The sequence below is a fragment of the Scyliorhinus torazame genome, chromosome 22 (genome assembly GCF_047496885.1).
Source record: "Scyliorhinus torazame isolate Kashiwa2021f chromosome 22, sScyTor2.1, whole genome shotgun sequence".
Lineage (NCBI taxonomy): Eukaryota > Metazoa > Chordata > Chondrichthyes > Carcharhiniformes > Scyliorhinidae > Scyliorhinus > Scyliorhinus torazame.
The window spans coordinates 9,245,733-9,260,384 of NC_092728.1; the positions used below are offsets into that span (position 1 = coordinate 9,245,733).

Sequence of the window (14,652 nt, forward strand, 5' to 3'; positions counted from 1 at the left end):
GCGCGGGGATGGAGCTCGGGTTTAGATGATGACAAAGGTGCATCTGGAAATTGTCAAGAATGTAGGTGATTTTCCTGCCACTGGAAACTCATTTATCTACCAAAAGCCCCCATGGGGTTGTGAACGCCTCGATTAACCTGCTCCCTTGACTTACTCTACTCCCAAGGAGAACAATCCCAGCTTATCCTGGTCTCTGTCTCCACATTGACTATGTGATGAATCCAGGACACCTATTGTATTTTCTATCTGTTGCAGCAATGGTATTAAAAGCCTTGGTTCAGGTATACATATCTGTTATAGTAATAATATTGAACAAAATAGGTTATGGTATCTGCGGCTGCAAACGGGGCAATTAAGATGCTGTAAAAGTGAGTTCATTCATTCCAATAATATGTGTTTACAAAGAGAGGCCAAATGGGCTCTTGTTTATTGAGAGATTTCCGGTGGAGTAGATAATTTAAGACGTTGTGTTTAGACTTGGGTCAGGAGATCTGAGTGGGAGAAAGAGGATGTAATTGATGGGAGGGGCCAGGTCTGTAGCAGGGCTATTCAGTTATAGTCTCCAAAAGACAGCAAGACTTGCAGTTGGTGTCTGAAAAGGTTTCTCTCGCGCGCTCGCTCTCTCTCTCTCTCTCTCTGTTCAAGCAGTATTTCCAAAAAATATCTATCAGGTGAGCAGCAAGTAACAAAATGGGTTTTGCTTGTTTGGAGATACAGAAAGTATCAGTTTGAAGTTAAAGTTTTTCTTTAAAAGGGGGGGTGCGGTTTAGTTGAGATTAGTGTGTAAGAAAGGTGGGATCTGTGAGGGAGGAAGACGGCCTTTGCACTGTTTATATTTGTATGGACACTGTGGGCGTCATTCTCCGACCCCCGGCCGGGTTGGAGAATCGCCGGGGGCTGCCGTGAATCCCGCCCCCGCCGGTTGCCGAAGTCTCCAGCACCGGATATTCGGCAGGGGCGGGAATCGGGCCGCGCCGGTTGGTGGGCCCCCCCACTGGATTCTCCGGCCCGAATGGGCCGAAGTCCCGCCGATAAATTGCCTGTCCCGCCGGCGTGGATTAAATCACCTTTTGAACGGTGGGACAAGGCAGCGTGGGCGGGCTCCGGGGTCCTGGGGGGTGCCTGGCCCACGATCGGGGCCCACCGATCCGCGGGCGGGCCTGTGCCGTGGGGGCACTCTTTCCCTTCTGCCTCCGCCACGGTCTCCACCATGGCGGAGGCGGAAGAGACTCCCTTCACTGCGCATGCGTGGGAATCTGTCAGCGGCCGCTGACGCTCCCGCGCATGCGCCGCCCCGAGATGTTATTTCCGCGCCAGCTGGCGGGGCAACAAAGGCCGTTTCCGCCAGCTGGCGGGGCGGAAATTCCTCCGGCGTCGGCCTAGCCCCTCAATGTTGGGGCTCGGCCCCCAAAGATGCGGAGCATTCCGCACCTTTGGGCCGGCGCGATGCCCGTCTGATTGGCGCCGTTTTGGGCGCCAGTCGGCGGACATCGCGCCGTTTCGGGAGAATTTCGCCCTGTTTCTCTGTTATTGTTACAAAATCACAAATCGCTCAATAAAATGTTTTATAAATAAAAGAAAATAGTCAAAGGCCCTGCTTTCGCCGCCATTTGAGGAAGAGAGTTCCAGAGACTCGCCACCCCGTGAGAGAACAAAATTCTTCTCTGAAATGGTGGCACGATGGTTAGCGCCGCTGCCTCACAGCTCCAGGGTCCCGGGTTCGATCCCCCGCTGGGTCACTGTCTGTGCGGAGTCTGCACGTTCTCCCCGTGTCTGCGTGGGTTTCCTCCGGGTGCTCCGGTTTCCTCCCACAGTCCAAAGACGTGCGGGTTTGGTGGATTGGGCGTGATAAAATTGTCCCTAATGTGATAGGAATGGAAGGATATGATAAAAGGGTTCAGGGATGTGCAGGTTTGGTTATGGGGATGGGACGAGGTGGGTAGGGGACTTGGGTTAGGGTGCTGTTTCAGAGGGTTTGCAGACTCGAGAGGCCGAACGTCCTCCTGCACTGTAGGGATGCTATGAAATGCCCCCCACGCCCCCCCTTGTTGTGGGTTCTCCACTAGTGGAAACATCCTTTCCACATCCACCCTGTCAAGACTGAATCAGACAAGATCCTGAGGCAATCAAGTCGCCTCTTATCTAAACTCCCTACGGATACAGGCCCGGAATCTCCAACCTTTCCTCATAAGTCACGCCGCCCATCCCTGATGTTTGGATTTAGATCGGATATCAAGGGATATAGAGCCAATGGGGAGGAATGCAATTAGGCTCATCCGGTTGACTGGCGGCTGAGGCCTGGGTGGGGGTTGGTCGAGCAAGCGGGGTTGGCATCAGATTGTTGTGACTAACGCAATTCCATTCTGGTTTCTGCAGGGAGTGTGGAGACGGAACTCCTGCACACGTTCAACAGAGTCGACCCCCTGGACAGGCTGATTCTGTGCGTGCGTCTCGCCGTGCTCATAGCGGTAACGCTGACGGTACCCGTCGTCCTCTTCCCGGTGAGTCGCTTGGCGGAGATTTGCGAGGGGGGTGGGGGGTGGTCGTGGATTGTGCTTTATCTTCCCGTTTTCCTGGAGCTTGGTATCATAACAAAGGTGTTCCATGCTGAACAAAATGTCCGTGTTTCTGCCTTCTCCTGCCGTAGATCCGCCGTGCCATCCAGCAGCTCCTGTTCGCCAAGAAGGAATTCCACTGGCTCCGGCACACAGTCATCGCCATCGTGCTCCTCATCTGTGTCAACCTGCTGGTGATCTTCGTGCCCAACATCCGAGACATCTTCGGCATCATCGGTAAGGGTGGCATGCCCTCTGATTTTGGGTCACAGAAACAGGCCACTCAGCCCATTTACTCCACCCGCTGTTTCTGCCCCACACCAACCTCCTCCCGCACCCCTTTCATCTCCCCCTATCCCCCATTTCATAGAATTTACAGTGCATAAGGAGGCCATTCGGCCCATCGAGTCTGCACCGGCTCTTGGAAAGAGCACCCTACCCAAGGTCCGCACCTCCACCCTAACCCATAACCCAGTAACCCCACCCAACACTAAGGGCAATTTTGGACACTATGGGCAATTTATCCTGGCCAATCCACCTAAGCCCACACATGTTTGGACTGTGGGAGGAAACCGGAGCACCCGGAGAATACCCACACAGACACGGGGAGGATATGCAGACTCCGCACAGACAGTGACCCAAGCTGGAATTGAACCTGGGACCCTGGAGCTGTGAAGCAATTGTGCTATTCACAATGCTACCATGCTGCCCATATCCTTCCATTCCTGTCTCCCCCACGTGTTTATCAAGCTTCTCTTCCTCCCCCGTCCCCTTAAACACATGGAGTCAATTCGCCTTGACATTCCCCGTGGGAGCGAGTCCCACATTCTCCCCACTCCCTGTGGGAGCGAGTCCCACATTCTCCCCACTCCCTGTGGGAGCGAGTCCCACATTCTCCCCACTCCCCATGAGAGCGAGTCCGGCATTCTCCCCACTCCCCGTGGGAGCGAATGCCACATTCTCCCCACTCCCCGTGGGAGCGAGTCCGGCATTCTCCCCACTCCCTGTGGGAGCGAGTCCCACATTCTCCCCCACTCCCCGTGGGAGCGAGTCCCACATTCTCCCCACTCCCCGTGGGAGCGAGTCCCACATTCTCCCCACTCCCCGTGGGAGCGAGTCCCACATTCTCCCCACTCCCTGTGGGAGCGAGTTCCACATTCTCCCCCACTCCCTGTGGGAGCGAGTTCCACATTCTCCCCCACTCCCCGTGGGAGCGAGTCCCACATTCTCCCCCACTCCCCGTGGGAGCGAGTCCTACATTCTCCCCACTCCCCGTGGTAGCGAGTCCCACATTCTCCCCCACTCCCCGTGGGAGCGAGTCCTACATTCTCCCCACTCCCCGTGGGAGCGTGTCCCACATTCTCCCCCACTCCCCGTGGGAGCGAGTTCCACATTCTCCCCCACTCCCCGTGGGAGCGAGTCCCACATTCTCCCCCACTCCCCGTGGGAGCGAGTCCCACATTCTCCCCACTCCCCGTGGGAGCGAGTCCCACATTCTCCCCACTCCCCGTGGGAGCGAGTCCCACATTCTCCCCACTCCCCGTGGGAGCGAGTCCTACATTCTCCCCACTCCCCGTGGGAGCGTGTCCCACATTCTCCCCCACTCCCCGTGGGAGCGAGTTCCACATTCTCCCCCACTCCCCGTGGGAGCGAGTCCCACATTCTCCCCCACTCCCCGTGGGAGCGAGTCCCACATTCTCCCCCACTCCCCGTGGGAGCGAGTTCCACATTCTCCCCCACTCCCCGTGGGAGCGAGTCCCACATTCTCCCCCACTCCCCGTGGGAGCGAGTCCCTCATTCTCCCCACTCCCCGTGGGAGCGTGTCCCACATTCTCCCCCACACCCCGTGGGAGCGAGTTCCACATTCTCCCCACTCCCTGTGGGAGCGAGTTCCACATTCTCTCCACTCTCTGGGTAAAGACATTTCTCCTGAATTCCCCCCGATTGGGTTTATTAGTCTCTGTGTTATACTGATGGCCCCCTGGTCCTGATCCCTTCCCTCCTCCCCTGACACAAATGAAAACATGTTCTCTGTCGAAACGTCCTTCAACATTTTACAGATCAGGTCACCCCCTCAGCCTTCTTGTTTCTGGAGAAAAGTCCTCCCCTTCCGGACTGTCCAACCTTTCCTGAAAGAAACCTCTCACTGCGGCGTCAAAGCTTGTACTTCTCTTGCATCCTCAACATGAGGTCCCAGCATCACAGATGTCCGTCTTCAGCCAATTCAATTCACTCCTCGTGATATCAAGAAACGGCTGAAGGCACTGGACACTGCAACGGCTCTGGGCCCTGACAATATCCCGGCAATAGTACTGAAGACTTGTGCTCCAGACCTTGCCGTACCCCTAGCCAAACTGTTCCAGTACAGCTACAACACTGGCATCTACCCGGCAATGTGGAAAATTGCCCAGGTGTGTCCTGGACACAAGAAACAGGACAAATCCAACCCAGCCAATTACCGCCCTGTCCGTCTACTCTCCACCATCAGTAAAGTGATGGAAGGAGTCATCAACAGTGTTATCAAGCGGCACCTCCTCAGCAATAACCTGCTCACGGACGCTCAGTTTGGGTTCCGCCAGGGTCACTCAGCTCCTGACCTCATTGCAGCCTTGGTTCAAACATGGACAAAGGAGCTGAATGCCAGAGGTGAGGTGGGAGTGACTGCCCTCGACATCAAGGCAGCGTTTGACCGAGTGCGGCATCAAGGAGCCCGAGCTAAACTGGAGCCAATGGGAATCAGGGGGAAAACTCCGCTGGTTGGAGTCATACCTGGCAAAAGGAAGATTGTTGGCGATCTATGGAAGGATCCTGGAGGAGGATAGGGTGTCCATGGAGGGGATATTAAGGCAAAGTGGGAGTTGGGGTGGGGTGGGCGCGATGGAAGAGGGATTGTGGTGTGAGGTGCTGCGGAGGGTGAATGCCTCGACCTCGTGTGCGAAGTTTGCAGCTGAACGTTGTACGTAAGGCATGCCACACAAAATCCAGGATGAGCCGGATGTTCGAGGGGGTGGAGGATGTCTGTCAGCGATGTGGGCGTTGCCCCGCGAACCGTGGGCTGGATTCTCCGCTCCCGCGCCAGTTGGGAGAATGGCCTGGGTTGCCGAATTTTCCCGCGACGCCGGTCCAACGCCCTCCCGCGCGATTCTCCCAAGCGGCGAGAAAGGCCCCGTCGAGTTCCGCGCGGCGCAGGCCGGAGAATCGCCCGAGACCCCCAAAATGGCGATTCTCCGCCACCCCTGCTAGTCTCAGGCCCCGATGGGCCGAGCGGCCAGGCCAAAACGGCGGGGTCCCCCCGGCGCCGTCCACACCTGGTCGCTGCCGGCGGGAACAGGTGGCGGGAACGGGTGGTCTGCAGGGGGGGGATCCTGCACAGGGAAGGTGGATTTGAGGGGGCCTCAAATGGGGTCTGGCCCGCGATCGGTGCCCACCGATTGTCGGTCCGTCCTCTCTGAAGGAGGACCTCCTTTCTTCCGCAGCCCCGCAAGATCCATCTGACATTGTCTTGCGGGGCGAACTCGGAGAGGACGGCAACCACGCGTGCGCGGGTGACGCCAGTTATGCGGCGCCGACCACGTCATGTATGCGGCGTCGCCTTTACGTGACGACAAGGCCTGGCGCGTGTAAATGACGCGGCCCCGCTCCTAGCCCATTATCGGGCCCTGAATCGGTCGGGATAGGGGCCACCTCGACGGCGTGGGCACTTTGGCGCTGGAGCGGAGAATCGTGCCCCATGTATGTATGGTTTGGTCCTGCCCGAAGCTGGATTGGTTTTGGAGGACGGTATTTTGCACAATCTCGGGGGTCTTGCATGTGGATTTGGAGTCCGGTCCCCTAGCAACCATATTCGGGGTGTCGGACCAAATCGAGTTGCAGGCAGGAGTGGGTGGGGGGGGGCAGATACTTTGGCCTTCGCCTCGCTGATTGCCCGAGGGCAGGTCCTGTTGGGGTGTGATGTTCGCTGATGACTGCACAATGTTCTTTTTGAAATCAATTTAGAGTACCCAAGTAAGGGGCAATTTAGCATGGCCAAGGGTTGTAGGGACTGGAGGTTGCAGTGATAGGGAGAGTTGTAGGGACAAAGGAAGAGATAAGGTGGGGGCAATGGAGGGATTTGTTGAGGATTTCAAGTTTAAAATGAAGGCAGTATAAGCCCGGGAATGGGTTGGGGAGTCTGCGGGTGAGGAAAGTGTGGATCATTACATGAATGTGTATCATTTTTTACTCCAGTGCCTCGATATCCTTTTTATAATATGGCAACAACAACAATTTCGCACAGTTCGCCAAATAACGTCATTCTTGTTTCCTTGAAGGTGCCACGTCAGCTCCAAGTCTGATCTTCATATTGCCTGGTTTGTTTTACGTCCGCATCGTGCCAAATGACAGGGAACCCTTGAAATCCAGATCAAAAATCCAGGTATTATTGGGAGAGCTGAGAGTCACACTCATTCCCATAGAACATTTGTTATAATCACAGTGCGGCGTTTCCTCAGTACTGACCCTCTGACAGTGCGGCGTTTCCTCAGTACTGACCCTCTGACAGTGCGGCACTCCCTCAGTACTGACCCTCTGACAGTGCGGCACTCCCTCAGCACTGACCCTCTGACAGTGCAGCACTCCCTCAGTACTGACCCTCTGACAGTGCGGCACTCCCTCAGTACTGACCCTCTGACAGTGCGGCACTCCCTCAGTACTGACCCTCTGACAGTGCAGCACTCCCTCAGCACTGACCCTCTGACAGTGCGGCACTCCCTCAGTACTGACTCTCTGACAGTGCAGCGCTGCCTCAGTACTGACCCTCTGACAGTGCGGCGCTCCCTCAGTACTGACCCTCCGACAGCGCCGTGCTCCCTCAGTACTGACCCTCTGACAGTGTGGTGCTCCCTCTTACTGACATTGGGAATGGCCCATGTGCTGAGGCCTGTGGAATGGGGGCAATAAGCTCCCCATTTCCCGCTTCGCAGCCAGGGATCGTTGCAACCTGTGTTCCTCATTTAACTTGTGTGGAATGACTTGCCCTGTATTTGGTTCTGTTTTTCCTTCTGGCTTTCTACTTGCTGTGCTGTAACGGTTTCTTCCCCCTTCCCTCAATTTCTCGCAGGCTATCATCTTCGCAGCGGCTGGGTTCATCTTCATGATCATGAGCTTGAGCTTCATCTTTAAGGACTGGAGCAGCGGTGACGGAGGAAGTCGCATCAGTGGACACTAGCTGGAAGTCGTCACCAACCCCACAACTCCCTGCCTGTGCCCCCACCCCGTCCCCCACCACACCGTCACAGCTCTCGTTTAAGAAGGAGGGGAAGGGCCCGTGGGGCCAGAAGCATCTAAAGGAGGCATGAAGCGCAACGGCGGCTCTGAGACTATCTGCGTTGGCCTTCCTTGCCTCATTTACCACCCCTGAACCGCGCCTCCTCTCTTTTCCCCTTCAAGTAATCCCCAACCCCACCCCGGAACCAGGAAGCACTCTCCTGGTCAGCGTCTGCCCGCACGGGGCAAATGCTTGCTAACATTGCCAACACTTTGGAGGCAGCCACGGAGGACGATGCCTGTGGGGTGGTATACGCCCGCGGGATTTGATAATTTAGTGGCAGACTGTTGGGCCCGGGGGTCGGCCCGACTCGGTTGAAAGCTGCCTATTTATTCAACACTGAGATGAAAATGGTTCTGACATTTTGAAGGACCCGCCCACTTCATCATTAGAGAATTGTAACTGTTCAGATCGGAGAGAATGGAAGACGCTCTTGGCAAAATGGAGGCTGAGCCAGAGAGGTGATCAAGACCCTCGATCCGATTTCCCAGAGATGCGGTTGGCGGGGGGGGGGGGGGGGGGGGGGGGGGAAGGTTGGTCAGGTGTTTCGCCATGTGTGGCGATGGTCAGTTCGAATCCACCTTCTCCTGCCCGCCCCCCAGGTCCTGTCCCATCTTGATGGTGTGCTGTGCAAGGGACGCCTCTCTCACCGTGTCCTGGGACGCCCGCCCATCAAACCCAAGGAAAAGGCCCGTGCTGAACACGTGGTAAACCTTTCCCCCTTGACCAGCCCGCACCCGGAGTCTGGTCCTCCCTTCAACCCTCTTGGCCAAACATTTTAAACTCTGTGCGATTTCCCACTTGAGTTGGCCAATGAGATACCCACCTGTCAATGATCGCCGGGCCGTTGGACCCAGTGTGCTAGTGTCCCTCCTCTGAAAGATCTATTCAATTCATTTCACCCCCTCCCAAACAGACCTGTGAATATTTCCCCTTCCAGCATTTATCCAGTTCCTCCTTTTGAGCATCGATCTGCTTCCACCTCCCTTTCAGGCAGTGTCTCCCAGATCACATCAACTCGCTGTGTTTAAAAAAGAGATTCTCCTCATTCCCCCCCCTCCACTTGTTTTTGCCAAATGTCTGAAAGTTAGTTAATGGTAATTCTCCCACCCTGCTTTATCTCACTCTGATCAACATACGTCACTTCCCCTGATGCGCGCCTACGCAATTGAACACAATTGGGTGGGTTGGGCTGAGATGGTCTGGAACTTGTTCCAAAGTGACTCTGCGGTGGGACGGACACCCCAGCTCTGCCCCTTAGCCGCGGGCTGAAGAGAAAGTACTGTCGACCGTGAAGAATGATGAGCAACAAGAGAACGGCAAAGCAAATTGTGATTTCTCCATACTTAGTCAGGAAAAAGGCCCAGATCTGTGACAGAGCTCTGTCTGCCCAGATTCCAAATCCTCCATCTTATACCTGTGTACATGTGTGCACATGCGTGTGCGAGCACATTTGAGCGTGTGTGCAGGTGCGTTTGAGCATGTGTGCCAACGTGTTTGAGCGCGTTTGTGTTTGAGCACGTTTCAGCGAGTTTGAGCGAGCCCATTTGAACGTGTGTGAGCACACTTGAGTGAGCCGTTAGAGAGCATTTGAGCATATGCCTGCACATTTGCACGTATGCACATGCATTTGAGCGTGCACGTTTGACAATTTGTGTGCATGTGTTTGAGCGTTTGTGCGTGTTTGAGCGTTTGTGTATGCGTGCATGTGTTTGAGCGTTTGTGTATGTGTGCATGTGTTTGAGCGTTTGTGTATGTGTGCATGTGTTTGAGCGTTTGTGTATGCGTGCATGTGTTTGAGCTTTGTGTATGTGTGCATGTGTTTGAGCGTTTGTGTATGTGTGCATGTGTTTGAGCGTTTGTGTATGCGTGCATGTGTTTGAGCTTTGTGTATGTGTGCATGTGTTTGAGCGTTTGTGTATGCGTGCATGTGTTTGAGCATGTGCGCGCATGTGTTTGAGCGTTTGTGTATGCGTGCATGTGTTTGAGCATGTGTGCGCATGTGTTTGAGCTTTGTGTATGCGTGCATGTGTTTGAGCATGTGCGCGCATGTGTTTGAGCGTTTGTGTATGCGTGCATGTGTTTGAGCGTTTGTGTATGTGTGCATGTGTTTGAGCGTTTGTGTATGTGTGCATGTGTTTGAGCGTTTGTGTATGCGTGCATGTGTTTGAGCTTTGTGTATGTGTGCATGTGTTTGAGCGTTTGTGTATGTGTGCATGTGTTTGAGCTTTGTGTATGCGTGCATGTGTTTGAGCGTTTGTGTATGCGTGCATGTGTTTGAGCATGTGTGCATGTGTTTGAGCTTTGTGTATGCGTGCATGTGTTTGAGCATGTGCGCGCATGTATTTGAGCGTTTGTGTATGCGTGCATGTGTTTGAGCATGTGTGCGCATGTGTTTGAGCTTTGTGTATGCGTGCATGTGTTTGAGCATGTGCGCGCATGTGTTTGAGCGTTTGTGTATGCGTGCATGTGTTTGAGCATGTGCGCGCATGTGTTTGAGTATTTGTGCGCGCATGTGTGTGAGCACGTGTACGCGCATGTGTTTGAGCATGTGCACGCATGCATTTGAGCATGTGTGCACGCATGTGTTTGAGCACATGTGTGCATACATGCGTTTGAGTGTGTGTCTATATGCGTTTGAGCTTGTGCATGCGTTTGAGCGTGGTGTGTCCGTACATGCGTTTGAGCGTGTGCATGCATGCGTTTGAGCCTGCGTGCGTGTGTGTGTATCGCTCTAAATGATTTGTGACTTAATTCCTTTTCTGAATTCAGGGCACTTTCTGGTTGCAAAATGGGAATTGTGTTTCTTTCTGAGTTTGCTTGTACGATTTTTGGGTGGACACCAGGGGGGGAAATCCCTCCTATTCACCCCTGTTCTTTCCCATACGGGTTGCATGGGTTGGACTCTTTGATATTGCGCAGCATTCTTAGCAATAATGTAGAGGGGATTAAAACCAAGATTTTCCACAATGCTGCTCATGGTACTGGGCTAGTAATCCAAATGCCTGGATTAATAATCCAGACAACATCGTTCAAATCCCAGCAACTGGTTCACTCGTGAGCTTCAGCCTTGGCCAGTCTGGGCTTTTATGTGACTCCGATCCCGCACCGACTGGTTGACTCTTCATTCCCTGAGTGAGCCACACAATTGCATCAGTTGCACTAATTGCCCATCCCTAATTGCTCCTCGAGAAGGTGGTGGGTGAGCCACCGCCTTGAACCGATGCCGTCCACATGGTGTAGGTGCACCCACTGCGCTGTTAGGGAGTGAGGGTGTTCCAAAGTTCTGACCCAGCGACAATGAAGGAATGGCCAATATATTTCCAAGTCAGGATGGTGAGTGTGGCTCCAGGCGGGGGTGTTCCCATTGTGGCTGCTGCCCCTTATTGAAGGAGCCTTGGCCACTTGCTGCAGTGCATCTTGCACACGCTGCTGCCAGGTGAGTTGGTTGTTCCCTAGTGGTTTAGTGGGTGAGGTGCACTCTTGATTTTGTTGGGGGGGGGGGGGGGGGACCTTACTATGAACACGTCCATGTGACTGGTGCCCGACTGACACTAAATTTACTGTTGCTAAGTGACCGACCTTGCCAGGCCGGGAAGCCTTTCATTGACGCAAGGCAGAATGTGTGCTGTTAATTAAATCCAAAAGTGGATGGTTTTAAAATGTTTTACTTTTTAATGCATAGCGTCCAAGTAATACCAGGTGTGGGGAACCTTTACCACTAATGGATCAAGCTTACTTTACACCGGCGTCAGAGCAGTACATACGAAATAGGAGCAGGAAGAGGCCATTTGGCCCCTTCAATCCATTCCACAATCATGGCTGATCTGATTGTGGCCTCAACGCCATATCCTCCCCCCGATACTCTTTGACTCCCTTATCAGTCAAGTATGTATCTACCTCTGCCTTAAAAATATTCCAAAGACTGAGAGAGAGAATTCATCCTCATCTCCGTCTTAAATGGGTGACCCCTTATTTTTAAATGAGTGTGCCTCGGCCCCCCTCCCCCCCTCCTTTCAGCATCCACCCCATCATCGGCTGGGCATCTGTGTCTTACCGAGGTTTAGCCACCCCAGTGGCGTTTCCTCACTTCTGCTGCCCTCCTGTGTTAGTGGGAAAGGATTCTGCCCCCCTCCTTCAGATTTCCCGAGATTCCGTTTGTGCGCCCGTTCGCCCCCGCCTCCACCCTGGATATCGCTGCTGCTTATATTTTGGGGTCGGTGCGGTTTGTGGATGGGAGAGTTTGTTCTTTTATTTTTCAAATCCAGTAAGTCGGAGGTGGGGGGGGGTGGGATAAAGTTTAAATTCTCTAACATGGTGGCAGTAAATAATTACGGCAGCTCATCACGCTGAATTAAACTGATCACGTTTTGATATTCAATTAAATATTTACAAGTCAATTGAATGAAGATTGCCCAATCACCCACTCTGTAGTTCCCCCCAATGTTATTTTAAACTTGTCTTCTGCACCCTCCAGGTTGTTTGTGTGGTCTTATTCAAAGGTTTGGAGCTGCGAGAGGTATTCAGCATTCATTTTTGAGTTTTGTTTTTTTGGTGTTTGCTAACCCTCTTTTCCGGGACTATGTATATTCGGAGATGTTGTCATCTTTTCATCCTTAGTGGAGGCTGGAAAATTTACCCTTGCCAAATGTACATGATCCCAAGTCAGTCAGTGGCATCATGGTCATGTCACCGGACTAGTAACCCCGAGGCCCAGGGTGGTGGCCTGGGGGGGAGCCCAGCTTTCAATCCCACCACCGCGGCAGATGGTGGAATTTAAACTCAATAGAAATCTGAATTTAAAATGATGACCATGGAACGATCATTGAGACCCATCTGGTTCACTGATGTCCCTTGAGGGAGACAATTCTGCCGTCCTTATCCGGTCTGACCTACACATGACTCCAGATGCCGCAGCAATGTGCTCGACTCCTAAATGCCCCTCTGGAATGGCCTAGTGGGCCAGCCAGTTCAAGGGCAATTAGGGATGGGCAATAAATGCTGGCCCGCCAGCCAAGCCCGCATTCCGTGAATGAATAAAACAAATAATACTGTACTTTCTGTTAGCTGGTGTGCTGATATGCACAGGAGCATCGAGTGCCACATGTGAAGTGACTGTTACTGTTTACTCGCTGTGTACTGTATTTACCCACTGTGACGTTCACATCCACACAAGCTGCACCCTAACCAGAGAGAGAGAGAGGGAATTAGAATGTAATTCTTGGTAAAACTGCTGCTTTCAGTGTGTTCTGATACAAGGAGGGGACTGATTGGGGATTGCTGTCTTGACAAATCAGAAATCCTTGATGATTTTCTTTGCGGGGAGATTGGGGAGGGAAGATGGTAAACATGTAATTTTATTTCCTTTTAGTAACTCAAAAAATGCAATGAAATCATTCGCTGACATTTTTAAGATGCTGCAAACCCGCCCCGCCCCCCTTCCCAAAGACTTGCAGTGCTTTTCACTTGAATTGAGAGTCTTTAGTCAGAACTCCCGTCTCCAAGTGCAGCACTAGTCCAAAGATTTCTTAATGACCGTCCACCCCAATCAGCTCAGAACCATATAGGCATAGAATTTACAGTGCAGAAGGAGGTCATTCAGCCCATCGAGTGAAAGAGCACCCTACTTAAGCCCACACCTCCACCTTATAATAATCGCTTATTGCCACAAGTAGGCTTCAATGAAGTTACTGTGAAAAGCCCCTAGTCGCCACATTCCGCCGTCTGTTCGGGGAGGCTGGTACGGGAATCGAACCCGCACTGCTGGCATTGTTCTGCATTACAAGCCAGCTGTTTAGCCCACTGTGCTAAAGAAGCCTCATATCCCCACTGTGCTAAACAAGCCATAGTCTTCCCGGAAGATACCCCAGCGTGCATCTCTGCCTTCACCGGCCCACCAACTCCACTGACACCATTCTCCTCCCTGGCTCCTGACTCAGGCGTGAACTTCTGGTGAAGATCTCCCTTGTTCCATCGCCGTGGTTGCTCGTTTCCTCCCTCTTGTGTTTTCCCAGCCCGAGCCTTCTCGGTATATTGTCTCTGACAAACGCCCCCCCCACCCCCACCGAGACTGACAACACCGGGCGCACCCTCTGTAATTCCCTCCCTCTCTCTCAGAAACCCCATTATCGGGCAGCTCACTTTCTCACTATTAAAAATGGCAGCGGTTCTATTAGAATGGTTTCAACTGAGTTGCTGCATTCAGTAACCCTCTGTGATATTTTGTTCCGTGCAGTGCTGTTTGAACTATGGGACGTGCTCGGGGTTTTTTTATAAGGATAAGGTACCTTGCCTTGTGGTGCAGCTTGTGAATTTACTCTAATATTTAAAACCCTACCATTTGTCCACATTCACGGCTGGAATGTTTGTGTTGTTTCTTTTTACATTTTTGTTTTTTAAATGACTTTGCTCGTCTTATATTGCTTGTTAATTAATCCCTTTGGTGATGGATTCCAGTGCTTGGTGTAACTGCTGTACAAACCTCCCCCTGTCCCCCCTCCCTTAGCCATGAGACTGAAGCTAATGTTCAGCCATTTTAATAAAACTGAGAGTAAAATGTGTCTGTTGTCGTTGGATTTATCCATTCTTCACTTGGGGCGGCCAATGCTGACCTATTTTATTACCACCTCAATTGCGTTTCACCCTTTCTCCCAGGCATCAGCCATTCGACTATAGGGTGTGTTGCAGGCAGCCTCCAGGCTGGCCTCGCACACTGCCCACGCTGCAGGAGAGGATTGATGTTTGTTTTCCTGCCCATTCGCTCACACACACATGCTTGCTCACTCATTCATC

At 52.9% G+C, this 14,652-nt stretch overlaps 1 protein-coding gene across 2 annotated transcripts in view; it reads left to right on the top strand.

The window, feature by feature from the left end:
• slc38a5b (solute carrier family 38 member 5b) overlaps positions 1–14,420 on the top strand; it is a 76,307-nt gene extending 61,887 nt beyond the window's left edge. Inside the window, exons 12-16 of one of the 2 annotated variants that reach the window (XR_011937598.1) lie at positions 2,377–2,501; positions 2,648–2,792; positions 6,866–6,969; positions 7,654–10,060; positions 10,163–14,420. Coding sequence is in view for 1 of the 2 variants with exons in the window: in XM_072487867.1 (XP_072343968.1) it covers positions 2,377–2,501; positions 2,648–2,792; positions 6,866–6,969; positions 7,654–7,761 (482 nt within the window). In the remaining variant the exon portion in view is untranslated. Of the gene's footprint in view, positions 1–2,376; positions 2,502–2,647; positions 2,793–6,865; positions 6,970–7,653 lie in introns of both variants that reach the window. The other variant, XM_072487867.1, reaches the window with a different exon arrangement.
• The last annotated feature ends 232 nt before the right edge of the window (positions 14,421–14,652 follow it).